The 27981-nt window shown below is 46.6% G+C and overlaps 1 protein-coding gene across 1 annotated transcript; it reads right to left on the bottom strand.

Moving 5' to 3' along the window:
• b9d2 (B9 domain containing 2) lies at positions 1-27928 on the bottom strand. Its single transcript, XM_063061265.1, has 5 exons — positions 27716-27928; positions 22199-22290; positions 13578-13703; positions 3205-3542; positions 1-918 (listed from the first exon to the last, which is right to left on the bottom strand). Exons 2-4 carry the CDS (start codon positions 22284-22286, stop codon positions 3229-3231), a joined length of 528 nt encoding a protein of 175 aa, XP_062917335.1. The 5' UTR covers positions 22287-22290; positions 27716-27928; the 3' UTR covers positions 1-918; positions 3205-3228.
• Between the last annotated feature and the right edge of the window lie 53 nt (positions 27929-27981).

A 27981-nucleotide genomic window follows, 5' to 3' on the forward strand; every position in this document is an offset into this window, starting at 1 on the left:
GGGGTGCAGCCTGGATTAATCGGGGTGTGGCTCGGGTTAGTGGGGGTGTGGCCAGGGTTAATCGGGGTGCGGCTCGGGTTAGTGGGGGTGTGGACCCCTTTGGACCTTGGGTTTAGGTTTGAGGGTAGGAATGGTGGATGTACATGTGGGGCTGGGAGAGGTAAGGTTGTGGAGATTTGTGTGGTGAGCTACGAGGTGATATGGTGGATAGGGTGGTGTAGTGGAGCCAGTTTAATCTGGCCCATGCCTTTCATTATCGTGGTCCGGCACCACTTGGTTTAACGAACCGGGTGTGGACAGGGGCGCACCATCAGTAATGCATCCTCAGGTCATTGGGTGTTTCGGGTCTTTAACCATTAGACAGCCTCCCCGAGGTGACCCAGCCAGGGTTGATCAGGCCCGGCTTGCGTTTATCCCATGGACCAAGATAATGAGAGACATATAATACTGGGGGTAATTATATTCTGGGATTGCATGGGTTAAACTGACGGTGTTTACTGTTATTCTCAATAACATGAGTTGGTCACAACTCACAAGGTCCTTAGCTGGGATCACCGAGCCACACAAGGCCACATCCAGTGATATTCCTCCACCAGCTGCATCCCGTCCGGCTACCAGCTCTGCAGGGTCAGTCACAAAGCCTATCATGTTCCAAACAGGCGATATGATCACTCAGCAACTTGACACGAAGCATTCCAATTTGCAGTTACAAATGCAACAAGAACCAGTGTCAGCTTAATGGAAGTGTCGCAGCCCATAGCAATGGTTAGTATGCTGGGCACAGGGTCATCGCTGGACCATCAATGCCCATTTCAGCAAGGCGAAAACCTTCATTGCAAGGAGTAGGGAGTCTGTCTGTAAGTTTACAGTAATGAGACCACACACAAAAGCAAAAAGAATGCGGGAAACGCTCAGCCTCTGCAGAAAGAGTAACAGAATTAATATATCAGATCAAATATCCTTCATCCAAACTAGAGAGAACAAAAGTTAGTTACAAGATTTTAAATTCAAGTTGAAACATGAACTCTATGGTTCATTCTCAACAGATCCTGCCTGATCGGTTGAGTGTTCCCTTTTACTTAAGGATTTCCAGCATTTTTTAAATTTCCATTTTGTTTCCTTTCCCAAGGAGGGATATCCTTGTACTGGAGGAAGCTCAGGGAAGATGCAAGCTTCACCCACTGGAGTTTGTGAGGAGAATCAATCTTAATGGATGCTTCATTTTTAAGTCTTAAATCTAATCCTCCAAGAGGACCACAGACTTGTAATTGGGTTTGGAGGCTTGCGTGGCTCAATGTTGGCTGGAGTCAGGGCCTCGTGCTTCAGCTCTTGGTAGGGTAACCCATGCCGAACAGGTCAAAGGGTAGAGGCCAGACTAAGCGTGGTCCACCGGTTCTCTCAATGATATGTACAATATTCGGAGAAGGACAACAGGATATCTTATCTTGAGAAGAACCAGAATCTGATTCAACACACACAAGCTGCTGGAGGAACTCAGCAGGTCAGGCAGCATCTAAGAAGAAGAATAAACAGTCAGCGTCTTGGGTCACGACCCATCATCAGCTGAAGGGTCTCAGCCTGAAACGACAACTGCTTATTTATTATGCTGTCTGATTTATTATTCATTTATAGAGATACAGCACAGAACAGGCCCTTCCACCCAGTAAACACGGGGACAGTTTACAATGACCAATTAACCTACTTGGGAGGAAACCTGAGCACCCAGTGGAAACCCACGCGATCACGGAGAGGACGTACAAATTCCTTACAGGCAGCGGGCAGGAATCGAACCAGGGTCGTCTGCACTGTAAAACGTCGTGCTAACCACTACACTACCGCGCCGCCCTGCGTTCCTCCAGCCTTTTGTGCGTGTTGATCAAGATTGTCAGCATCCTGAACTTGTAGCTATCAGGAGAATTTCTCGTGTTTATGATCGGAATCAGGTTTGTTCTCACTATCGTATGTGAGATGTAATTTGCGGTAGCAAAGCCCAGAACTGGAGTGCGGGAGCATAGTTTCAGATGGGGGAGCAAAGCTGGAACAAATGCAACGTTAGCACTCACTTCCAGGGGACTCGAATATAAAAGCAAAGGTGTAATGCTGAGGCCTCTCAAGACATTGGGCAGACCATATTTGGAGTACTGTGAGCAGTTTTGCGCCCCGTATTTGAGAAAGGGATGTGCTGCCACTGGTGAGGGTCAACGGGGGGGATTAAAAGAATGATCCCGGGAATGAAAGGGTTACCCATGAGAAGTGTTTGATGGCTCTGGGCTTGTACTCGCTGGAGTTTAAAAGAATGAGCCGGGGGCGGGGGGTGGGATTTCACTGAAATCTACCGAATATTGCAAGGTTAGATAGAGTGCATGGAGAGAGGATGTTTCCGATAGCGGGAGAGTCGAGGGCCACAGGGCACAGCCTCAGAACGGAAGGTCATCCCTTTAGAACAGACAGGAAGATGAATTGCTTTAGTCAGAGAGTGGTGAATCTGTGGCCACAGACAGCTGTGGAGGTCAAGTCACTGGGTATATTTAAAGCAGAGCGTGATAAGTTCTTGATTAGTGAGGGTGTCAAAGGTTCCAGGGAGAAGGCAGGAGAATGGGGTTGAGAGGGATACTAAATCAGCCATGATTGAATGGTGGAAAAGACTCAACTGGGTAAATGGTCTAATTCTGCTCCTGTGTCTTGAGGTCTACTGGAAAAGGAAGTCCTTCTCTCAGGTCGAGACCCTAGTTTTGACGAAGGGTCTCGGCCTGAAACATCGACTGTACCTCTTCCTAGAGATGCTGCCTGGCCTGCTGTGTTCACCAGCAACTTTGATGTGTGTTGCTTGAATTTCCAGCATCTGCAGAATTCCTGTTGTTTCCTTCTCTCAGGATCATAAATCAGGAATGATCGATCCAAGAGAGCTGTGGAATGTGAGGTGGGTAAACCTTTGTGGCAGAGTTGACCATCAGACAGGGTAGCAGGGCTGAGACTGGATCGGACAAGCCACAATCTTCCCGGATAACGGAGCAGACTAGAAGAGCCAGAATGGCCTGTACTTACTGTTATTTCGTGTCCGTGTGGGCGGACTCTGAGTCAGTGCAGCAGAAGTGGAGTTGGGAGGGTCTTGCGCACGAGGAAGACTGTCTCACAGGCAAGAGGCGTCAGGAGAAACGTACGGAGAACCCCCCCCCGCCCGCCATGCCCAGTCAACATCCTCACCCTGCGATGGCGCCAGCTCGCCGCTCAGTACTCCACCCCGTACCGGTCAAAGTTGCGGAGGATGATATTGAGCTGGAGGTGGACCTTGCCCATGGCCACGGTGTGGAGCCGGTAGCGGTCAGCCCCGGTGTAGATCAGGTCGCTGTGTTTCAGCTGGGGGCCGCCGCCAACAAACATCTGGGACAGCTGCTCCTGCCAGGTGCCCAGGGGCCGCCAGGTGACGCAGTCCAGCTGGTGGAAGCCTGGGCTGCTGGGGATGTGGCAGAAACCGTAGCCGTAGAGCTCGCTCCGGCCGAAGGAGTCCTGATGCCACACTTGCAGGAAGAGCTTGGGCCAGCCTGAGGGGGGAACAGAGTCAGTCTGCTGTCCGAGACCAGGATTCCTCCTTCCTCTTCTTGTTGCTCCCTCCCCTCTAAAACGTACCGTCCGCTACTGACACACAGAATCTCTTCCCTACCCGCTCAAAACAATGCCACAGTGAGCTTGCAACCAGGAAAGCAGGCACCCTAGGTCAATCGTTACCCTCTCCTGTAACACAACTGACACAAGAGATGCGCGCAGAAATGTGACTGCTTTTTGGGAAGGGTGTAGGCGTGCATCTGCATTACCCACTGTACTTATAGGGAAGTCAGCACCCACAATACAGCACCTCTCACCCACTAGGTCCCTCCCGTTAGCTCATTTATGTAACAAGTTCCCTAATGAATGGACACTTCATTCATAAATCTTAAATCAAATCCTCTAACAGGACAACATTCTTGTCATTAGGTTTGCAGTGCCTCCATGTTGTCCCTCCATGTTGGCTGGAGTCAGGGGTTTATGCTTTGGCTCTTGGTAGGGTCACCCATGCCAAGCAGGTCAAAGGGTAGAGGCCAGGCTAAGAGTGGTCCACTGGTTTGGGGGTTCAGCTCAGGGCTAACAACCCTGACTGGTCAAACAGAATTGTGACGGAAACAGCAATGAAGAATCCTTCTACATCTGAGTGTGACGGTATTCCTGAGTCTCCACCCGGGACTTGCATGACTGACAGTACTGAAAACTGAGTACCGACATGATGAAGGAAGCCCTGAACATCGCCAGAGATGGAGGACCTTCACTGCTGCCCTAGTGGTGTAACAGGCAGTTAAAGGCATCCGTTAGTCTTGCGAGACCATGGATCTGCGCCTGGAAAGTCTTCACTCTCCGGGGCGCAGGCCTGGGCAAGGTTGTATGGAAGACCAGCAGTTGCCCATGCTGCAAGTCTCCCCTCTCCACGACACCAATGTTGTCCAAGGGAAGCACCCATACAGCTTGGCACCAGTGTCGTCGCAGAGCAATGTGTGATTAAGTGCCTTGCTCAAGGACACAACACGTTCCCTCGGCTGGGGCTCGAACTCACTACCTTCAGGTCGCTAGTCCAACGCCTTAACCACTTGGCCACGTGCCCACATGTGGAAGAAATCTAACTGATAACCAATAATACTGAAACTTAAGATGGAGAGCTACAGTTAGATCACAGATCAATTATGGCTTTGTTGAAAGGCCAAGTGACCTCTTCCATTATCACGTTCCAAAACAGAGCAGGTTGGCTAGTGATCAGGAGCACAAGCCCAGGCAGTCTTTCAAATGCAGGAAACCAAGTAGTGGCAAATTGCTAAGTTCTTGCAGACGTGAGGAAGGTGTGGAAGACGGTGCGCTCCACCGGGGGCGGGGCAGGGCGGTGCGGCACAGCGTCTAGGCTGGAGTCGGTGCTGCCCCCAGTCGTCACTCGGCAGAAGACAAGCTCTATTGTGGTTGACTGCAGATCGATGGCGCGAGTTTCTGACGTGACTGTGGTATCATTTGAGCTTGCTATATGATGTGTGCACTTTGTGCTGTGAGTGACTGTTGGTACTATGTTTTGTACCTTGACCCCAGAATAACACTGTCTCATTTGGCTGTACTCACATATGGTTGAATGACAATTAAACTTTAATTGAATTCAAGTTAGAAGACAAATGACGAGGAACCCTTTCGACTGGTGGCAGAGCGTAGGAATGGGAGGTTGAGTGGAAACATTGAAAACAGGTCCCTTCGGAGGTGAAATTAGGAAACACTCAGTTCGGAACACTCTGGTCTTATGCTAATTTCAAAAATTAAGATTGGGAGGTTTTTGTCTACCCACTGGTGTTAAGGGGTTCGGACTAAAGGTGTTGAGTGTAGAGCAGGGATGATCTTAAAAGCAGGCTCAAGGCACTGATGGTCTCAGGTGGTTCCTGTCTAGGAAAGAATACCACCAGTCAGCAGCTGTACATCACAACAATAAGCGCTGGGTAACTTCTATTCCAAATCAGATCCCAATAGAAAGGGGAAAGTAGTAAGGACACAGATTTTCTTTTACATTAAGGATGTAGAGGAGATGATTCAAAGTCTTATGTGATGAGAGGTATACAAAATTATGAGGGGTATAGATAGGGTAAATGCAAGCAGATCTTTCCCCACTGAGGTTGGATAGGACTACAACCAGAGGTCACGGGCTAAGGGTGGAAGTTGAAAAGTTTAAGGGGAACATTAAACTTAAGGTGGAGAGCTACAGTTAGATCACAGATCAACTATGGCTTTGTTGAAAGGCAAGACAGACTTGAAAGGCCAAGTGAGCTCTCCCTTTGAACATTCTTCACTCAGAGGGTGGTGAGAGTGCGGAACGAGTTGCCAGAGCAAGTGGTGCATGCCAGCTCGATTTCAACACACAAGAGAAATTTAGAGAGGTACATGGAAGGTAGGGGTATGGAGGGCTATGGTCTGGTCCAGGTTGATAGGAGTAGGCAATTTAAATGGCTTGGCATGGACTAGATGGGCCAAAGGGCCCGTTTCTGTCTTGTACTTTTTTATGACTTAAGACTCTATGAGCAGATTCAATGAGAATTTCCATGGGGAACAGAACCCCTGTTTAAGATAAAAATATGTACACAGTGGTCAGCAGTTGACCAGTCGGTAGTGTAGCAGCATCCACACCGGACTTCGAGGAGAGTTGTCCTGGGTTCAAATCCGGCTGGCTCCTTGCACGCTTTCCATCCGTTGATCTAGCAACTCGGCTTCAGTAAAAAAAAGACAAAAATGCTAAAGGAATGGCAAGGTTGTCAGCCGATGTGCCACAGGGCGCAGCAAGGAACAGAGGGAGAGGCCAGAGGAATGGGATTTGTTATTTTATTTTTTATTATATACTATTAGATTAATACTATGTATGATCTTGATCATGTTTATTTTACCTTTTGTATGTATTGTTATCGATATAGATATTTGAGATAATTCTCCTCTTGTTTGCATATTTGTACTTTTTTCAAATTAATAAAAAGATTGATAAAGAAAGAATGGGATGTGCAGTGGTTCTTTGAACTGTTGGCATGGCTGTGACGGGCCCAATGGCCTCCAGCTGCATTTTACAATTCTATGAGATGCCTGCAGTGATTTTTCCTCATTAACTGCCACAAGGTTTTCCTTTCCAAACAGCAAGCTCCCTTCTTCCCTCTCCCCAACAATTCTTCCCATTCTCTCCTCCCTTCTAATGGCTCTGACAGGCAGAAAGACCTCAACTTCAAAGCACATGACTTGCCAAAAGCTTCGCTTGTTTTGTCTTATTCGATTAACCTTTTCTCTCTGCTGGTTTTGTTCTGTCAGAATGGGAAACAAGATTGCAAACTTTCTCTCAGGCCTATCTGGACAACAGCTCATTAACCATGAATCAATTATATAATTCAATCAGTTTAATTGAACCTTCAACGAGCTATGGAGCACTGTGTGAGTGAAGGGAATGGGGACAAACTCTCCAGCAGACTGCTGTATTTGGCAAGCAGTAGCTGCAAAAAAGCTACAAGTTAGGTTTTGTTTTGATTGTCCAGTTGACAGATTTGAGCATAATTCATTGCTGAGAACCGTTCTGTGCTGTGAGGGAATCAAGTGGAATACGTAAATTAAATTAAGAGTTCACCCAGCGTTTAATGGCTCTGGACCTCTACTCACTGGAATTCAGAAGAATGAGGGGTGACTTCATTGAAACCTATCGAATGGTGAAAGGCCTCGATAGAGTGGATGTGGAGAGGATGTTTCCTTTGGTGGGAGAGTCTAAGACCAGGGGACACTGTCTCAGAATAGAGGGGCATCCTTTTAGAACGGAGATGAGGAGGAATTTCTTTAGCCAGACAGTGGTGAATCTGTGGAATTCATTGCCACAGGCGGCTGTGGAGACCAAGTCATTGGGTATATTTAAGGCAGATTATTGATTGGTCAGGGCATGAAGGGCTACGGGGAGAAGGCAGGAGATTGGGGCTGAGGGAGAAAATAGATCAGCCATGATGAAATGGAGGAGCAGAATCAATGGGCCAAATGGTCTAATTCTGCTTCTATATCTTATGGTCTTAAGATTGAGATGAGAGGAAGTTCTTCCCTCAAAGGTTTATGTCTTTGAAATTCTCTACCCCAACAGCTGTGGAGAACAGATCACTGAATACATTTACAGCCAAGACAGATTGTTAGTCTGTAAGGAAGTTGAGAGTTACAGGGAATAGAGGAAGGTGGAGCGGAGGCCAAGCCACATCCAGCCACGGATCTAGATCCACGTACAAAGGAGAAAGGGGAGATTTTAATTTATGAAGTATGAACCCATTCAGTCCATCGAGTCTTTGCCAGCTCTCTGAACCTTCCCATCCCTGCAACCCTTTCCCTCTCGCATGCCCATTGACGCCACCTTGATTCATCTGCCAATTTGGGACGTACGAGAAACACGCACAGTCACAGGGAGAAGTGCAAACTCCACCACTGAGCCAATATCAAACCTGGGTTACCGGAGCAGTAAGACAGCACACCGTGCCAATGTGCTGCCCAAGAGAGACATACAAATTACATCATCACCATCATCATTAAGTGCCGTGTCATATGACGTGGGTGATCGTGGCCTTGACCGTGATTGTTCTCGGAAAATTCTTCTGCAGAAGTGGCTTGCTACTGCCTTCTTCTGGGCAGTGTCTTCACAAGATGGATGACCCCCAACCATTATCAATACTCTTCAGAGATTGTCTGCTCGCCGGCAGTGATCACATAACTAGAACTTGTGATAGGCACAGTTCCTCCACCAGCTGCTCCCACGGCTTCATGTGACCCTGATTTGGAGCGGGGTTGCTAAGCAGGTGCAGGTGATACACCTTGCCCAAGGGTGACCTGCATGGTAGTGGAGGGAAGGAGCACCTTTGGTAGAGACGGCATCTCCAACCGGCCACCCCTATACAAATTACCAAGGGTATAAATCGAGAGAAAGTTTCCAATGATGGGATGGTCAGCGTTTCAACAACACAAACTTAATTCTCCAAGGAAACAAAGGGGTGAAGGAGAGAATTCATTTGGCAGTGAATTATGGTCACCAAAATACCACCTGAAGCAAATTCACCATGAATGTTAAAAGTGGTATTGGAGAAATCCCTGGAAGGGGTGATCGTAACAGGGGTGCACAAAATTATGTGGAGCTTTGTTTTTAAACTGCCTGTTACGCCGCTGGTGGACGTTTCGGGCAGCAATGAAGGTCCTCCATCTCTGGCGGTGTTCATGGCTTCCTTCATCATGTCAGGAGCTTCCTCTCGGTTTTCACTACTGTCAAGTGGAGACTCAGGAATACCATCACACTCAGATGTCGAAGGATTCTTTATCACTGTTTCCGTAACAATTTTGTTATGGAACCTCCAAACCACCTGAGCTGAACCCCTGAACCTGGAGGACCGGTGAACCTCTGTCCTCTACCCTTGACTCTACCAAGAGCCCTGACTCTAGGTGATGGGTCACTGAGGCACGCAAGCCTCCAAACCCCATGACAAGGTGGTGGTCCTCGTAGATTAGATTAAATTAGCTTTATTTGTCACATGCATATTGAAAGATACAGTGAAATGTAAATTAAATCAGAGAGCAGCCCACAAGTGTCACCACACTTCCAGTGTCATAACTCACCGACCCTAACCCACACGTCTTTGGAATGTGGGAGGAAACCCATGGGGTCACGGGGAGAACGTAATTACAGTGGCAGCAGGAATGAAACCCCAATTAGAGACTGCTGGCACTGTAAAACCATTGCACTTTCTGCCATGTTACTGTGCCGTCCCTGATAGGGAGTTAGTCGGAGAGCTAGCCATGAGATATAGGAGCAGAAGTAGACCATTTGGCCCATCAAGTCTGCTCCGCCATTTTATCATGGCTGATCCATTTCCCTCTCAGCCCTGATCTCCTGCCTTCTCCCCGTAACCAGTATCAGCTTGATTTTCCCCAATCTATTTGTATATTGAAATCCCCCCACGACTAACGTAACATTGGCTTTTTTGACATGTTTTTTCTATCTCCCACTGCAATTTGTAGACCACATTCTGGTTCCATTCCTGCCGCTGGAAGTACTTTCTCCCTGTGATTTCTTCCGGGTGTTCTGGTTTACTCCCACGTTCCAAAGGTATATGGGTTAAGATGAGGAAGTTTGTAAATAGCTCCCATCAGGGTCTTCTTATCCGAACACAGGTGCCTAAAGTAGAGGGGAGAGGTTTGGGGCAGGAGAAACGGGAGGTTGGAGGGAAGGGATCTGGTAAATAACATCAGAAGGGATCTCAGGAAGAAGATGGCTGGAACCTGGAACATCCTGAACTGCCTGAGGGGGTGATGGAGACAATATCTGAGAAGTAACTAGATGCAGAGTTAAATCACCAGGGAATGGAAGGTTACAGAACAAGTGGTGGTAAATGGAATTAGTATGGTTGAGCTGGAGATGGCAGTTCAAGGGGTCTGTTTCCATTCTGTGTGAGTATATTTCTATAGGTACGATATAACCATTATTACTTTCCATTACACCACTGGCATTTAGGGCAGCACTGAAGGTCCTCCATCTCTGGGGGACTTCATCGTGCCAGTCGCTTCCTCTCGGTTTTCACTACTGTCAGTCACACAGGTCCCGGGCAGAGACTCGGGAAAACCGCTGTACACGGATATAGAAGGATTCTTCATTGCTGGTTTCCTAACAATTTTGTTTTACTGGTCAGGCTTGTTAGCCCCGAGCTCATCCCCTGAATCTGGCCCACTCTTAGTCTGGCCTCTACCCTTTGACCTGTTTGGCATGGGTGACCCTACCAAGAGCCAAAGCATAAAGCCCTGACTCCAGCCAGCATCGCTCTCCGGGTCACTGAGGCACGCAAACCTCCAAACCCAACAACATGGTTGTGATCCTCTTGGAGAAGGATTTAACTATAAGGAATATGAGCAAAATTAGGGTATTCCACCCATCGACTCTCTTTTGCCATTCCATCATGGCTGATCAACCCTATTCTGTTGCCTGCTCCCCATAACCTTTGACTACGCAAGAACGCATCATCCTCTGCCTTAAATATACTCAGTGATACGGCCGCCACAACTGTCCGTGGCAATGAATTCCACAGATTCACCAACCTCTGGCTTAAAGTGGTTCCTCCTCATCTCTCTTCTGCATAAATATTCTTCTATTTTGAGGTTCTCACCCCTGTTCTTTGACTCACCCACTATAGGAAGCATCCTCCCCAAATCCACTCTAAATAGACCTATCAGTATTTGATGGTTTTCAATGAGATTCCCCCCCCCCATACTTCTAAATTACAACTAGTACAGGCCCAGAGCCGTCAACACTCCACTACTCTCACTGCAATCTGCAGCTTGTAATTTCCTTTTAGGTAACGCACTTTTGAACTATCTAAACCAATTGGTAATTTCACGATCTTCTGAAGGACTCAGTAGACTCTAAATGAATCTCAGGGTTGTATACAGTGACATATATGTACTTTGTTAGTGACTTCCACAGTGAAGACTGACACAAAATACTGAAGTTGTCCCCCATTGCTACCAGCATCATTTTCTAGCGGTCCAATATCCACTCTCACCCCTCTTTTATTCGATATATTGGAAAAAAAACTTTTTGTATCCTCTCTTATAGTATCAGCTTGCTTACTTTCATATTTCATCTCTTCTCTCTTTATGGCTTTTCAGTTGCTTTGTGTTTGTTTTTAAAAGCTTTCCAATTGTCTAACTTCCCATTCATTTTTGCTGTATTATATGCCTTTTTTTTTGCTTTTATGCTTTCTTTGACTTTCCTTGGTTGCGTCATCATGCCTTTAGAATACTTCTCCTCCTTTAGCAAGTATCTATCCTGCGCCTTCCAAAATGCTCCCAGAAACTCCAGCCATTGCTGTTCTGCAATCCGCACTCGTGTCCACTTCCAATCAACTTTTGCCAGCTCCCCTCTCAAGCCTCTGTAATTCCCTTTACTCCACTTTAATACTAATACATCTGACTTCACCTCCACCCGCTCAAACTGCAGCTTGAATTCTATCATATTATGTTCACTACCACCTAAAAGTTCCTTTACCACAAGCTCCCTCATCAACCCTGGGTTCATTGCACAACACCCCATCCAGAATTGCCTTTCCCCTAGTGGGCTCAACCACAAGTTGCTCTAAAAACCCATCTTGTAGACATTCTACAAATACTCTCACTTGGGATCCAGCACCAACCTTATTTTCCAAATCTACCTGCATATTAAAATCCCCCATGACTATTGTAACATTGTCTTTTATACATGTCTTTTCTATCTCCTGTTGTAATTTATATCCCACATCCTAGCTACTGTTCAGACTTGTATATAATCCCTATCAAAGTTTTTTTTATCCTTGCAGATTCTTAACTCTACTCACAAGGATTCTACATCTTCCAATCCTATGTCACCTCTTTCCATGGATTTAGGACTTCATTTTTACCAACAGAACTACCCTACACCCTCTACCTACCTGCCTGTCCTTTTTGATACAATACGTATCCTCAGACATTAAGCTCCCAACTATATTCTTCTTTCAGCCATAACTCAGTAATGCCCACAACGTCATACCTGCCCATCTCTAACCGCACTGCAAGATAATCTACTTTATTCCATAACTATGTACATTCAAATATATAGCATCTTCAGTCCTGTACTCTTCACCCTCTTTGATTTTCCTCCCACATTACATTTCATCTCATCCCACCGACTACAATTTTACCCTGTCATCTGCCTGTCCATCCTAACAGTCTCACTACACACCGTATCTACCTGTATACCAACTGCCCCCCACCCCCGGGTTCAGGTGCAATCCATCCTTTCTGTACAGATCATGCCTTCCCCAGAAGAGATCCCAATGATCCAAAATATCTGAAACTCTACCCCCTGCACGAGTTCCTCAGCCACTCATTCATCAGTACTACCATCCTATTTTCTGCCCTGACAAGCACGTGGTACTGGGAGTAATCTAGAGATTACTACCTTAGAGGCCTCTTCCCTAACTCCCTATCCTCACTGCACAGGACCTCTTCCCACTTTCTACCCAAGCCATTGATGCCAACGTGCACCACAACCACTGGCTGCTCACCCTCCCGCTTCAGAATCTTCTGCAGCTGCTCCAAGACATTCTGGTGCCCACCACCTGGGAGACAACACACCATGGTGGCATCCCTTTTGTGGCCACAGTACCTCCTGTCCATCCCCTTAACTATCAAGATCGCTCTCCCTGACTTTACCCTTCTCTGCTGAGTCTCGGAGCTGGCCACAGTGCTGACGTGCCCTGATAGGTCATCCACGCTCCACCCCACCCCCAAAGCAAGAACCAAAGAGGAATAGATACCGCTGAGAGGAATGAACCCTGACTGCTTGCTTTACTCCCCTTACTTCTCCATCTACTATCAACGGCCTGGTACAGGAATACCAATGCTACAAAACCCTACAAAAGATAGTGGATTCGTCCCAGCACATCGCAGGCAAAGCTCCCCCAACCGCTAGCACTTCTACATGAAACATTGCCATAGAAAAGCAGCATCCATCATCAAAGGTCCTCAGCACCCAGGCCATGCTCTTTTCTCACTGCTGCCATCAGGTAGAAGGTACAAGAGCCCCAGGACTCACACCACCAGTTTCGAGAACAGTTACTACCCCTCAACCATCAGGCTCTTGAACAAAAGGGGATAACTGCACTCATTCCATTTCTGGTGCAGCCACGACCCATGATCTCACTTTAAGGTCTCTTTATCTCATTATCTCATGTTCTCGTTATTTATCGCTATTTATATATCTGCATTTGCACAGTTTGTTGTTCACTGATCCTGTTGCTTATTATGCCTGCAGGAAAAAGAATCTCAGGGTTGTATGTGGTGACATGCATGTAATCCGGTAATAAACTTTACTTTGAAGTTTTGAAGCCTACACTCTGGGTGTGACCACCTCAGTAAAGGTCTCACCTCTGAGATGAGCAGAAAGAAGAGCCTAATAGCCTCCTGGAGTGCTCTCTGATATCCCAGAGTTAACAAGACATAAACAAAATTCAGCTGGGGGAAAAGCAACTTACCTTGAAGACCTTTAGTTGCATAGTGCACATCAATAGGGTGGGACCAGTAAGTCATCTCCTTGTTAACTGGGTTGTCCACCTGCGTTTGCCCTTCCTTTAAACCGGAGAGGAGCTTCCAAGCACACCCTACAGAGAGAAGGAAGTCGATCGTAAATACAGCACCCAGAACTTGGACTTGGTTACTCTGTTAGCATAGACATTGTCAGAGGAAGTTAAAAAGAAACAGCAAACATATACTTAGCCTTTCGCTATCTTGTTAGTAGAACCACAGAGTCAATCAGAAATGAACAGGCCCTTCCTGTACAAAGTGAATTCACAGAAAACTCTGCTTTAAGTACTGAATGGGTCAGGCAGGCATATTATTGGCAACGATGCAGGCATAACTGTACACTAGGCTTACAGTCGAGCGTACACCTCGACTAATCCAGTCGAGCAGCACTTGGTCTGCAGCCTTCCAGGCCTTTGTGATTCAAGTGCGGGCGCCACTGAGGAGTAGCGGTTCCTCGACACTATCCAGCTCGGGCGTCACGTTCAGAGTTCAGTCCTGGCATCCTCGACAAGGAGTCTCTGTATGCCCTCCCTGCGGAATGTGTGGATTTTCTCCCAGTTTCCTCCCAAGGTTCAAAACATGTACCGGTTAGTAGGTTGCAGACACGAGGAAATCTGCAGATGCTGGAAATTCAAGCAACACACATCAAAGTTGCTGGTGAACGCAGCAGGCCAGGCAGCATCTCTAGGAAGAGGTACAGTCGACGTTTCAGGCTGAGACCCTTCATCAGGACTAACTGAAAGAAGAGATAGTAAGAGATTTGAAAGGGGGAGGGGGAGGGGGAGATCCAAAATGATAGGAGAAGACTGGAGGGAAGGAGTGGATCTAAGAGCTGGAAAGTTGATTGGCAAAAGGGATACCAGGCTGGAGAAGGGAGAGGATCATGGGATGGGAAGCCTCCTCCTCGAGCAGCACTTGGTCTGCAGCCTTCCAGGCCTTTGTGATTCAAGTGCGGGCGCCACTGAGGAGTAGCGGTTCCTCGACACTATCCAGCTCGGGCGTCACGTTCAGAGTTCAGTCCTGGCATCCTCGACAAGGAGTCTCTGTATGCCCTCCCTGCGGAATGTGTGGATTTTCTCCCAGTTTCCTCCCAAGGTTCAAAACATGTACCGGTTAGTAGGTTGCAGACACGAGGAAATCTGCAGATGCTGGAAATTCAAGCAACACACATCAAAGTTGCTGGTGAACGCAGCAGGCCAGGCAGCATCTCTAGGAAGAGGTACAGTCGACGTTTCAGGCTGAGACCCTTCATCAGGACTAACTGAAAGAAGAGATAGTAAGAGATTTGAAAGGGGGAGGGGGAGGGGGAGATCCAAAATGATAGGAGAAGACTGGAGGGAAGGAGTGGATCTAAGAGCTGGAAAGTTGATTGGCAAAAGGGATACCAGGCTGGAGAAGGGAGAGGATCATGGGATGGGAAGCCTCCTCTCCCTTCTCCAGCCTCGTATCCCTTTTGCCAATCAACTATCCAGCTCTTAGCTCCACCCCTCCCCTCCAGTCTTCTCCTATCATTTCGGATCTCCCCCTCCCCCTCTCAAATCTCTTACTATCTCTTCTTTCAGTTAGTCCTGATGAAGGGTCTCGGCCTGAAACGTCGACTGTACCTCTTCTTATAGATGCTGCCTGGTCTGCTGTGTTCACCAGCACTTTTTGTGTATGTTGCCAGTTAGTAGGTTAATTAGTGAGTTCCCAACCTGCGGTCCACAGACCCCTCGGTTAATGGTACAGAAAAGGTGGGGAGCCCCTGTTGTAAATTGTCCCCTGATTAGGTTGGGGGTAAATTGGGGTTGTCGGGGGTTGCTGGGCAGTGCGGCTTGAAGAGCTGGAAGGGCCGATTTCGCGCTGTATCTCCAATTAATCGATCAGCTGCTTGTTCCAATATTAGTCATAGTCATACTTTATTGATCTCGGGGGAAATTGGTTTTCGTTACCGTTGCATCATAAATAATTAAATAGTAATAAAACCATAAATAGTTAAATAGTAATATGTAAATTATGCCAGGAAATTATGAAAGAAGTCCAGGACCAGCCCATTGGCTCAGGGTGTCTGACCCTCCAAGGGAGGAGTTGCAAAGTTTTACAAACGTTGTAAGAGTATCTGCCTCCAGCACCTTCTCAGGCAGTGTGTCCAGACTGGAAAGCACCCTCTGGGTGAGAAGAAACTTCTCCAGATGCGCTCTTACGCCTCACCTTGAAACAGGAGTTCACAGCCTTTATTTTTAAAGAAAGTGAGGCACGTGGTCGAGTGGCTAGGGCATTGGACTAGCGATCTGAAGGTTGTGGGTTCGAGCCTTGGCTGGGGCAGCGTGCATGTCCTTGAGCAAGGCACTTAACCACACAATGCTCCAGTCTACCCAGCTGAGAATGGGTACCGGCAAAAATGCTGGGGGTTCACCTCGCGATAGACTGACGTCCTATCTTGGCGGGGGGGGGGGGGGGAGTCTCGTACTCTCAATCACTTCACACCACGGAAACCGGCATAAGCACCAGCCTGATGGGCCACAAGGCTCATGACAACCTTTAATTAAACATTTTTAAAGAAAGGTATGGACCACTACCAACAGGCGAGAGGTCCATGGACCCCCCCAGTTGGGGAGCCCTACCTTAAACCAAAGCCTTCTGATCTTAGACATCAGTTTTGAAGAAAGGTTTCTCCATCCACAACTTGGTATACTTTCATCAGGTCTCTCCTCAGTCTTCTCCGCTCCAACACCAGCCTATCCAGTCTCTCCTCAGAACGGAAACACTCCATCCCAGGAAGCACCCTAAGCATTCACATTCTCCCTACAGCACGATGACCAGAACTGCACACAGTACTCCAAATGTGGTATTCACTTTTCTAAAGACCAAAGATTTAAATATTACCTTTAATTGTCTCGTGAGGTGCAATCGACGATATAGAGCAAACATTATTTGTGTCAAGTCAAATCAGCCAGGATTGTGTCAGGGGTTGCCTGCTAGTGTCGTCCCATGCTTCCAGTGCCAGCCACTTACTGACTCTAACCATACGTCTTTGGAGTATCGTTGAAAGGAAACCAGAGTAATCGGAGGGAGCCCACACAAACACAGGGAGAAGATGCAGACAGACAGCTTACAGACAGCTGTGGGAATTAAATGCTGACCGGTGATCACTGGCACTGTAAAGCAACTGCATTAACCAATACTCAACTTTGTCGTCCATGGTCTTATATTCTATGCCCACGATAACAAACTCCCAACAAACCTTATTGACCATCTTATGTACCTGTGCTGCCACTTTTAAGGATAAACCCTCACAGGTCTCTTTTTTTTCCTCAGTACCTCGGACCTGCCCTTCACAGCATACATTGTAGATCTCCTGCAGTGCATCGCCTCACAATTATCAGGATGGACTGCTTTGTCGAGCACCTCCGCTCCATCTGCCAAAAGCGGAACTTCCCGTTGACCAACCATTTTAATTCCTTTCGTCATTCCTGTTCCAACATGTTGGTCCATGGTGTCCTCTTCCCCCAAGATGAGGCCCCTCTCAGGTAGCCTCTAACCTGATGGCATGAATATCGATTTCTCTTTCTGATAATTCTGTTTTCTCTTCCCCCTCCCCTTTTCCCCTCCTACTTCCCTCTTCTTCCATTCCCACTCTGGCCCCTTACCTCTTCTCCTCACCTACCTATCACCTCTCCTTGGTGCCCCTCCATCTTCACTTTCTCCCATGGTCCGCTCTCCTCTCCTGTCAGATTCCTTCTCCTCCAACCCTTTACCTTTCCGACCCACCTGGCTTCATCTATCACCTTCCAGCTTGTCCTCCTCCTCCGACCTTTTTATTCTGCCATCTTCCCCCCTTTATTTCCAGCCCTGATGAAGGGTTTTGGCCTGAAAGGTCAAATGTTTATTCTTTTCCATAGATGCTGCCTGACCTGCTGAGTTCCTCCAGCACTTTGGGGGTGTTGCTCTGGATTTCCAGTAACTGCAGAATTTTGTGTTTAAAATTCCTTTTGCCACTGCTCCACCCAGTTTACCAGATTATCAAAATTGTTCTGTAACCCAAGGCTATCCACCTCACTATTGACAATACCAATTTTTCTTTCATCTGCAAACTTTATAATCATGCCTCTTAAGTTCATATCCAGATCATTATTATACAAGACACACAATAATGATTGAAGCACCAATCCTTGTGGTACACCACTAATTTTAGGCTTCTAATCACTAGTGTCAACTACCATCACCACCCTTTCTCCCAGTGCAAAGCCAGCTTCGGATCCAATGTGCCAAAGGTCTCAGTGGAGTCCGTGTAGACTACATCAACTGCACTGCCCTCATCGATAGTTTCATATAGTGGGGGAAGTCAGGGAACAGAGGACACAGCCTCCTCAGAACAGAGATGAGGAGGAAGTTCTTTAGCCAGAGGGGAGGGAATCTGCAGAATTAATTGCCACAGACGGCTATGGAGGCCAAGTCATTGAGTATTTTTAAAAGTGGAGGTTTATAGGCTCTTCATTAGTCAGGGTGTCAAAGATCAGGGAGACGGCAGGAGACTGGGATTGACAGAGATAATAAATCAGCCATGATGGAATGACGGAGTAGTCTCAAAGGGCTGAATAGCCTAATTCTGCCCCAATGTCTTATATTTTCTTAAAGATTCAAAGGTTTATTTCATTGTCAAAGTATGTATGTACGCTACAGCTCTGATATTCGTCTTCTCCAAATAGTCATGAAATACAGAAAAAAGGACATTGACCCCCTCCTTGCATGAAAAGGTAAAAGGAAGAAAACTCGCAAACCCCAAACCACCCCCCCACCTCCTCCCTCGCACAAAAATTAACAGGTCGCCCACATGGAAAACGGAGGCTGGAAAATTAAACCCCAAACCCCCAACCCCCTCCCTTGCAAAAAAAGTGACAATAAAATCAAACCCCTAATCCCGTCCCTGGCAAAAAAATGTGACATCAAACCCTTAACCCCTTCCCTCGCGAAAAAATCAGCGACAAAACCCCTAAACCCCACAAAAACTGACAGATTGCCCACACAGGAAAAAAAAACAAGAACATCAGACCCCAAGTCCCCAACCCCTCCCTCGCACAAGAGCATATCGCCCACCCACAACCCCAACCCGCCAATTGGCAACAAGAAAGAAAACGCAGTAAACTGAAGGCTAGCAAAATAAACCAGTTATTTTTGCAAAAATAAAGTCAAATTAATCAGATAGCATCTCCCCCTGATCGTTCCTTGCTTTTGCAAGTGTAGATTAATTCTATCCCTCAGAATATTTTCTAATGACTTCCAATGATACCAGATCAGTTTGCAGTTAGTGTGCAACAGACCCAGACTGTGGGGGAAAAGAACCAGAGCTTAACGATTCTCCCAAATGCAGCATTCTTCATAGAATGTGCCTGAACTTTATCGTATTTATGTACTGCATCCCAGAGTGTGCATTCTCCCAAACCTTAATTTGCATTTTTACAAGAATCATGGTTAACTGCTGCCAGCATCTCTAAGGCAGCCTGCTCTATAGACTAGCACAAAATAGTATTTCTGCAGAATAGCTTTGAAATTACTCAGCTTCAGGCATGGACATGTCCCTGTTTCTGCAGTAGGTGAAGCAACTTGTCAGTACACAGTCTAAGTCCCTCCAAATTCCTTAAAAAAAAACAGTAATCACTGTCATCTCTCAATCCACTCTTTACGGTTGACAGCTTGGCCAAGTCATAAACTCTCTGCTCAGAACACAGTTGTTGCATTCCCATGGACAATGAATACTTTGTTCTATTGATTCATGATAACGCTTCTGCACCGCAAGGTGCAGACCGCAGGGATGTAATAGCTTACATTTCTGTGCCCTGAGAAACAACCTAGTGGGTTAATTATTTCTAAATCAAAATCCAAATCAGGTCTAATATCACCAGCAGATGTCATGAAATTGGTTAACTTTGCAGCAGCAGTACAATGCAATACATGATAATAGAGAGAAAAAACTAGCAAATATCATGATTGCCTATGTGAAGACATGGCACATGATGACAATGGCAAGCTGGACAATTTTACAAGTTAACTCCTCTCATTCCAGCTACATTTACCTTTCCAGCTCCTTCTCCAAACCTCACTGAAATGTTTTTCATAAACTTACTTAGTGGGTGGTGGGGTGGAGATACGTCTCTACCAAAGGAGGTGTAAGGCGTTCCTTCCCTCCACTAGCCTGCAGGTCACCCTTGGGCAAGGTGTAGCACCTGCTTAGTCCCCTCGATCAGGGTCACGTGAAGCCGTGAGGGCAGGTGGTGGATGGTCGTACGAGCAGCCAGTGCGGATCACAAGTCCTGGTTATGCGACCACTGACGCCAGGCAGACAATCTCTGAAGAGTATTGACAATGACTGGGGGTCACCTGTCTTGTAAAGACACTGCCCAGAAGGCGGCAATGGCAAACCACTTCCGTAGAAAAATTTGCCAAGAACAACTTTGACCACAATCGCCCACATCATACAACATGCCACTTAACGAACAAACTGTTTCCCCTGAACTTTATGCATTCGAAGTAGAACAACCCCAATGCTGATACAGGACATTCCAGTAACTTCTCTCTGCATGCACTCCAGGCTTCTCATCTGCTCAATGTGCTTCTCTGTAGTTGGATGCAAGGTTGCCACTGGCCCACTATCTTTGGAACAGAGAACAATGCAGCACAGTACAGGCCCCTCAGCTCAGGGTATTGTACCGATCTGTTAACCTACTCCAAGATCAATCCGACCTTCCCCTCCTACATAGTCTTCCATTTTCTTTCATCCACGCGCCTATCAAAGAATCCCTAAACATCCCTAAATATATCTGCTTCTACCACTGCTCCTGGAAGCACATTCCACGCAGCCACCACTCTCTGTGTAATAAAAATCACCTCCGAGATCCCCTCCTCTACTTTCCTACATCCACCTTAAAATCATGCCCCCTCGGATTAGCCGTTTCCACCCCGGGGAAAAGTCCACTCTACCTATGCCTCTTATCACCCTGTACACGTCTATAAAGTCACCTCTCGTGCTCGTCCTCTCCAAAGAGAAAAACTGAAGCTCACTCAACCTGTCCGCATCGTGAACCCCGACCCGTCTGCCTTGTAAACCCCGACCCGTCCGCATCGTGAACCCCGACCCGTCCGCATCGTGAACCCCGACCCGTCCGCCCTGTAAACCCCGACCCATCCGCATCGTAAACCCCGACCCGTCCGCATCGTAAACCTCTACGAAGTCAATTCTCATGCTCATCCTCTCCAAAGAGAAAAGCTGAAGCTCGCTCAACCTGTCCTCATATTTGAGCAGAGTGCAGGCAGTTAGAACTGGAGGAGTGTAGTTCTTGAGGTGGCCCGTTGCAAAGAGAGGAGAGAGATACTGTAAGAACTAGATAGAATATCCAGTTGAGAAATGTAAGTGTAAGGCTTTGCAGTTTGCTGCAAATGCATTTCTGTCCTGTGTACTGATCGTTTCCACGGATGCTGCCCAACCTGCTGAGTTCCTCCAGTGTGTTGTGTTTGTTGCTTTGACCCCAGTATCTGCAGAGTATTTTGTGTTTACTGCACTTCCAAAGTTACTTCATTGACAAGAACTTTTGTTGACCCAAGGTTGTAACAGCCTATCATCATGTGCTGTGTCGCATGACGTGGGCTATCACAGTCTTTGACCTTGGTTGCTCTTGGCAACTCTTTCTACACAAGTGGTTTGCCATTGCCTTCTTCTGGGCAGTGTCTTTACAAGATGGGTGACCCCAGCCACTATCAATACTCTTCAGAGATTGTCTGCCTGGCGTCAGTGGTCACATAACCAGGACTTGTGATCTGCACCGGCTGCTCGTACGACCGTCCACCACCTGCCCCCATGGCTTCACGTGACCCGGTTGTGCAGATGCTACACCTTGCCCAAGGGTGACCTGCAGACTTGTAGAGGGAAGGAGCACCTCACACCTCCTTTGGTAGAGACACATCTCCACCCTACCACCCAAACAGCCTTTAAGAAATGAAATTGTCTTTCTTCATTAAAAGAAGAAATGATCATCAGTGTCTCTCTTTCACCCTTTAGAGATATTTATCGGGGTGCTGCATATGCAGGTCCCTTAGCATTGTCAATGATCCCTCCCATCCGTCCAACAATCTCTTCGACACCCCCCCCCCCGCCCCCACCATCAGGCAGGAGGTACCATAGCATTAGGGAAAGGACTGTTAGGATGGGAAACTGTTTCTTACTCCAGACTGTAAGACTACTGAACTGAAGCACCAGCAGCATTATACTGTTCACTTTTTAAACTTGTATTGTATATGCACCTTATTATTTGTTAATTTATTTGTGGTAATGTTACTTTATGTGTTGTGTGTGCAAGTTATAGGGTACTGTGTTGTGCACCTTGGTCCAGCTGGACGTTGTCTGGTTTGGCGCGATACATGGTATGGTTAAATAACAATAAACTTGAACGTGGAGGTGTGTTATCAATAAATCGTGCATCAACACTAATCATCATCATCATCGTCATCAGGTGCTGTGCCAAGTTTGAGCTTTGACTGGCATGGCCCACACACACTAAACAGCATCTGTTACGCCAGCCATCGCCACTGAAAGCCTTACCTGCATGCAGTCCCCATTTGCAGAAGAGGTTATGCTGGGGGAAGCCGCTTGCTCCGACGATCTGTCCAATGATATGCAGCTCAGCCATCCTCCTGCCCAAAAACAACATTGCTCTTTTAAATACAAAACCTAGCTCAGCCCGATGGAACACTGCCGCGTGATCAGACAAACCGTTTGTGGTGCTGTAACCCAAGTCACCCGAGAGACGCAGCTGGCTGGTATCAAGTAGTCTATTATTCCACAAAATGAGGCACAGCAGCCAACACATTGAGACCCTTCCGGAGGAAGAGGCCTGCTCGACCCAACATTATTTTAATAGGCATCCGTTTGTCTCATGTGGCCATGGATTTGCGCCTTGGAAGGTTTCCAGGGCGCAGGCCTGGGCAAGGTTGTATGGAAGACCAGCAGTTGCCCATGCTGTAAGTCTCCCCTCTCCACGACACCGATGTTGTCCAAGGGAAGGGCATTAGGACCCATACTGCTTGGCACCAGTGTCGTCGCAGAGCACTGTGTGATTAAGTGCATTGCTCAAGGACACAACACACTGCCTCAGCTGAGGCTCGAACTAGTGACCTTCAAATCACTAGACGAACACCTTAACCACTTGGCCACACACCAACACAAAGACCCAACATTACGTGACATTTTATATGCTACAGATCAAAGGACAATTCTATATTTACACTGTATCTACAATGCTTCCTTTGAATTACGTACAACTTTCACACCTCCTTCTTCGCACCCACACTCCAGACACCCAAAAACGAATGTTAATCAGCACTGTCTGGTTCTTCAACCTATTGTCCAGAGCTGCATTTTAAACTTAATCTAAAGTCCGTGTTCAGGTCTGAAGATTGGTAGCTGAAGTTAATATTTTGCCATACACCCTAAATTCAGAATATGCTCTAACATGCGGACCCACTGGTCCCAGATCAGTTGGTTCAGAGTATTTCATCTTGGCAAATAACCCCAAAAGACTTTGACAAATACACTTTCCCCCAGAGAAAGCCACCGAACACTAATAGAACTCTTTAGAAGGTAGAAGTGAGAACTAATTTCAGTCTTTGATCATTTAGATTAAGGGCATGAACGTTACAAAAACTCTCCTCTACTCACAAGCCAAAACTACAGTGGATTCCAGTTAATTGACCCATTGGTGAATCGGGGCAGCCGTTTATTTGGGACAACTCTTAAAGAACAAAAACTAAACAAAAGAACCAGGATTTCCTTTATTTGGGACAGTATGCTACTTAATTGGGGCAGGAAACTATCACTGAACATTTTCTAACTAGCATTAGCAGTGTGTATGTTGTGTGGCCATTTGACGAGCGCACCGTTTTTTAATAGTGTGACTTGTGTGTTTGTTTTCAAAAGACAGTGATTTTTGTCGCTGGTAGCTTGCGAGTTATAAACAGTACGACAATTTAGAACTGTGTTGCTCTTTGCAGTTTCAAGCATTCAGGCTTGGAGATGCCAGAAATGACCAGGAGTGAAAATGAAATGATTTTACTACTTCAACAAGTTAGGAACTACGAAGAATTGGAAGGTTTTGGCAATCATCTTGAATTTTACAATGAAAACGAAGATTTGGGGCCGGCTGGTGGCGCAATGACATCAGCGCCGGACTCCGGAACGAAGGTTCCCGGGTTCAAATCCAGTCGGAGCTGCTCCTGAGTACGCTTTCCATCCGTGCCGGGTTGAGTGTCAAGATCGCAACTTGACCTCGTAAAATAAAGGAAAAAATACTGCGAAATGTCTGTGTGAGGAATGACGCACCACACAGTCTCTCTCTCTCGCTCCGCGCCTTGTAAAAAGCCATGAAAAAGACATCGCCCCACCAACATCGCACACACGGACACACGCACGCCAAAAAAAAAAAGAAAATGAAGATTTGAGGGATCCAATCATTGATAGCATTATATGAAGGCAGTTCATTATCTACACAAGCTATTATGCTGATTTTGTTCATTGCATACACTGGATGAATTCCTCCATCATAACTATTAGGAACTAATACAGTTTTATAGTACTGTGGTACTGTTGGTAGAGTTTTAATTTGTTCTGTAAGGAGGGCCTCTGTGGGTCAGAGTTAACCATGATGTTGTATCCTAGCTGACTAGATACACAAGCCTGGGCAGTACGATTTGGAGAGCAAGCTGTTGCCCATGTAGCAAGCTCCCCCTCTCCAGGCATCTGATGAACCCAAAGGAACTGCACAGATTGATACAGTTTGGTACTTGCAGCATCGCAGGAGTTGGCAGTCCACATTAAACTCAACGTAGGACTGCCTTAGGGACTCCAGCTCCGGATTTTTCCCTCAGGGTTTACTCCAGAGGCCTTCCCCATGAGTGGGTACAGCCGCAGGGCAGCTGAGGTTTGAGATCAGAGTTTCCCATCTCCTAGACGAGCTGCTGGCCACAGCAGACGAGCCCCATCTGCCCGAAGCGGCTGGTTTTAAGCCGCCGGAAATCCACCTTTGCCCCTTTCTCCTGTCAGTAGAAATAGTCCTGCTGGGCTTAGTAGCTGAGCCACATGTGAAAGCTAGGAGCTGGACTCGATTGTCAGAGGCTATTTGAGGAGCATTTAAAAGGCAGTGGGAGATTGTCCTCATTACCACTCTCAGCTACAATAACGTTAAGAATCCAATTTGTTCTGTATTTCATTTAAATTCAGTAATTGGTATTACTGAATTTAAAATACCTTTCTGACTACATCCATGAAACTTCAGCTGATTGGGGCAGCTGCTTAATTGGTCCAAAATGTACCGGCCCTGATGTGTCCCAATTAAACAGAAACCACTGTAATTTCGAAGGAGATGTAAGGCAGGTATTTTCGCACCGAGAGCAGTAGGTGCCTGGAATATGCTCGCTGGGGTGACAGTCGAAACGTTTAGATGGGCACGTGAATGTGAGGAAAATGGAAGGATTTGTGTAGGCACAAGAGATTAATTTAGTTGGCCATTTGATGACTTGAGTTAATCGGCTCGGTATGACATTGTGGGCCAAGGACCTGTTCCTGAGCTGTGCTGTTCTACGTTCCAACGTGATTGGTCTTTTGGAACTGCGCTGCATGCCATTCCACGCTGGTCCTGCACACTCTACACTTCCTTTCTCTCGTCTGCCATTCAGACAAGGCAAGGCAGTCCTTCTGCTACCAGGCAGTGGAGGGTGGGGAGTTCCCAGTGTTCGTCTTCACCTCTGGTAAACTGCCCCCTCCCCTTTACATCGGGGACTTGAGATGGAGGGTGTTGGAATGTTCTATAGAGCACAACTGGGTAACGGGTTTTTTAATCTGGTTCACGGTCTCCCGGGCTGTGTTCGCACGTTTACATGGATGGTAAGAAATTGCAGTCAGGTTTGACTATTTCAAAAGGATACTCCTTGCGTTCTAGTTGTATTCTAGGAGCAAGATACACCAGTTGGTTGAGTGGTGTCGCAGCAACAACCTGGCACTCAATGTCAGTAAGACCAGAGAGCTGATTGTGGACTTCAGGAAGGGTAAGACGAGGGAACACACACCAATCCTCACAGAGGGATCAGAAGTGGAGAGAGTGAGCAGTTTCCAGTTCCTGGGTGTCACGATCTCTGAAGGTCTAACCTGGTCCCAACATATCGATGCAGTTATAAAGAAGGCAAGACAGTCGCTATGTTTCATTAGGAGTTTGAGGAGATTTGGTTTGCAACCTAAAACACTTGAAAACTTCTACGAACAAACTGTGGGGAGTATTCTGAGTGGCTACATCACCATCTGGTATGGCGGTGGCTACTGCACAAGATGGAAGTGCACTACAGAAACTTGAAAAATTAGTCAGCTGCATCTTGGGTACCAGCCTCCGTTGTATCCAAGACATCTTCAAGGAGCGGTGCCTTAGGAAGGCGGCGTCCATCAGTACGGACCCCCACCACCCAGGACATGCCCTCTTCGTCAGGAAGGAGGTACAGGAGCCTGAAGGCACACACTCAGCGATTCAGGAACAGCTTCTTCCCCTCTGCCATCCGATTCCTAAATGGACATTGAACCCATGAACACTACCTCACTACTTTTTTAATTTCTGTTTTTTTTTGCACCATTTATTTTAACTTAATTATATTATTTTATATTTCAAAGTAAATTTATTATCAAATTACAGATATGTAATCATCTACAACCCTGAAATCGATTTTCCTGCGGGAATTCTCAATAAATCCATTAACCACACTAGACTCAATAAAAGACCTCACCAAGAGGGCGGATGACCAGTGTTCAAAAGACAGCAAACTCTGCAAGTTTAAAAAGGGAAAAAATAATAAATTAATAAGCACCAAATATCGGGAACATCAGAGAAAGAGTCCATAGGTGGTAGTAAGGGTTCAGTGATATGATTTTCCCTCTATATTTATCATGTATTGCACTGTATTGCTGCTGTAAAGACAACAAATTTCATGACATATGCCAGTGATATTAAACCTAATTCTGATTGCTGCCTCACTCTCCTCACCCTTGTGTATTCCAGGTAGGGAGAAGGAGAGGGGGTGGCAGGTCAGTTGGGGACCATCTTGTTGGTCGATTTGATGTGACCATTCACAAGACCTGGCACCAGGGCTTCAAGGGGTTGGCCTCAGCCGACTGTTAGTCCCCCTGTAAGGCTACGCCCGTGCTTCAGTGTCCAGTGGCTTTCTGCAGGCTTTCAGGGTCAAGCGGGCACTTCAAAGACTGAACTGCATCCTGGATAGGAAAGATTTAAATCTACAATTTTTGTGAATAACAACATTTAAAACAAAACCCTGAAGGGTCTCAGATCAGATTCTACCTACCGTTGGACGCAAATTAGTTAAAATATGTGTACAATGAACGATGAACTACAGAATTAACTTTCAGGCACAAGTAAAGTCTGCAGATGCTAGCAATCCAAAGCAACACACACAAAATGCCAGAGGAACTCAGCAGGTCAGGCAGTATCTATGGAAAAAGAGAAAACAGCCCACATTTCAGGCTGGAAAGGAAGGGGGAAGTCGCCAGAATAAAAAGGTGGGGGAAGTTTGTAAATGAGTAAGTAATGTATTAACGTTCAAGTCATGTAAGTAACAGTACTTGTTATAAAAACGTTGACTTGAAAGTTCTGTATTTACATATTTTTGGAATTTTAAAAAATCGTATCACTGAACTCCTACTACCACCTATGGACTCTTTCTCTGATGTTCTCGATATTTGTTGCTTATTAATTTATTATTTTTTCCCTTTCTTTTCACACTTGCAGAGTTTGCTGTCTTTTGCACACTGGTCATCCGCCCTCTTGGTGAGGTCTTGCATTGAGTCTAGCGTGGTTAATGGATTTATTGAGAATTCCCGCAGGAAAATCGAGTTCAGGGTTGTATATGATTACATATCTGTAATTTGATAATAAATTTACTTTGAAATATACAATAATATAAAAATATAATTCAAACAATGGCCCGGGGGCGGGACCACGAACTGCCAGGTCCCACCTCACGGACTAATTGACAGGCTGAAGAACCAATCAGAGCAGGCGACCCTTACCTGATCGACCAATCAGCACCGGAGGGCGAGGCCTGCCCGCAGGCTCCAACGTTGCGCCCGTCGGTCTCTTCGCCCCGTTCCCAGTCGGGTTACGGTTCCACACCGGCAGGAAATGAGGGTAGTCTGCTGGTTACCTACCACCGCTCTTCTCCTTACTCGTACTCTCCACTTCTTAACCCGCTGCCCCTTCCACGCCGTCAGAAACCAGGACAACCCAACAACCTCCTCAGCCATTGGCTATTGGATTTTAACCAATAAGAGTTGTT

Source organism: Mobula hypostoma, chromosome 10 (genome assembly GCF_963921235.1).
Source record: "Mobula hypostoma chromosome 10, sMobHyp1.1, whole genome shotgun sequence".
Taxonomy (NCBI): Eukaryota; Metazoa; Chordata; class Chondrichthyes; order Myliobatiformes; family Myliobatidae; genus Mobula; species Mobula hypostoma.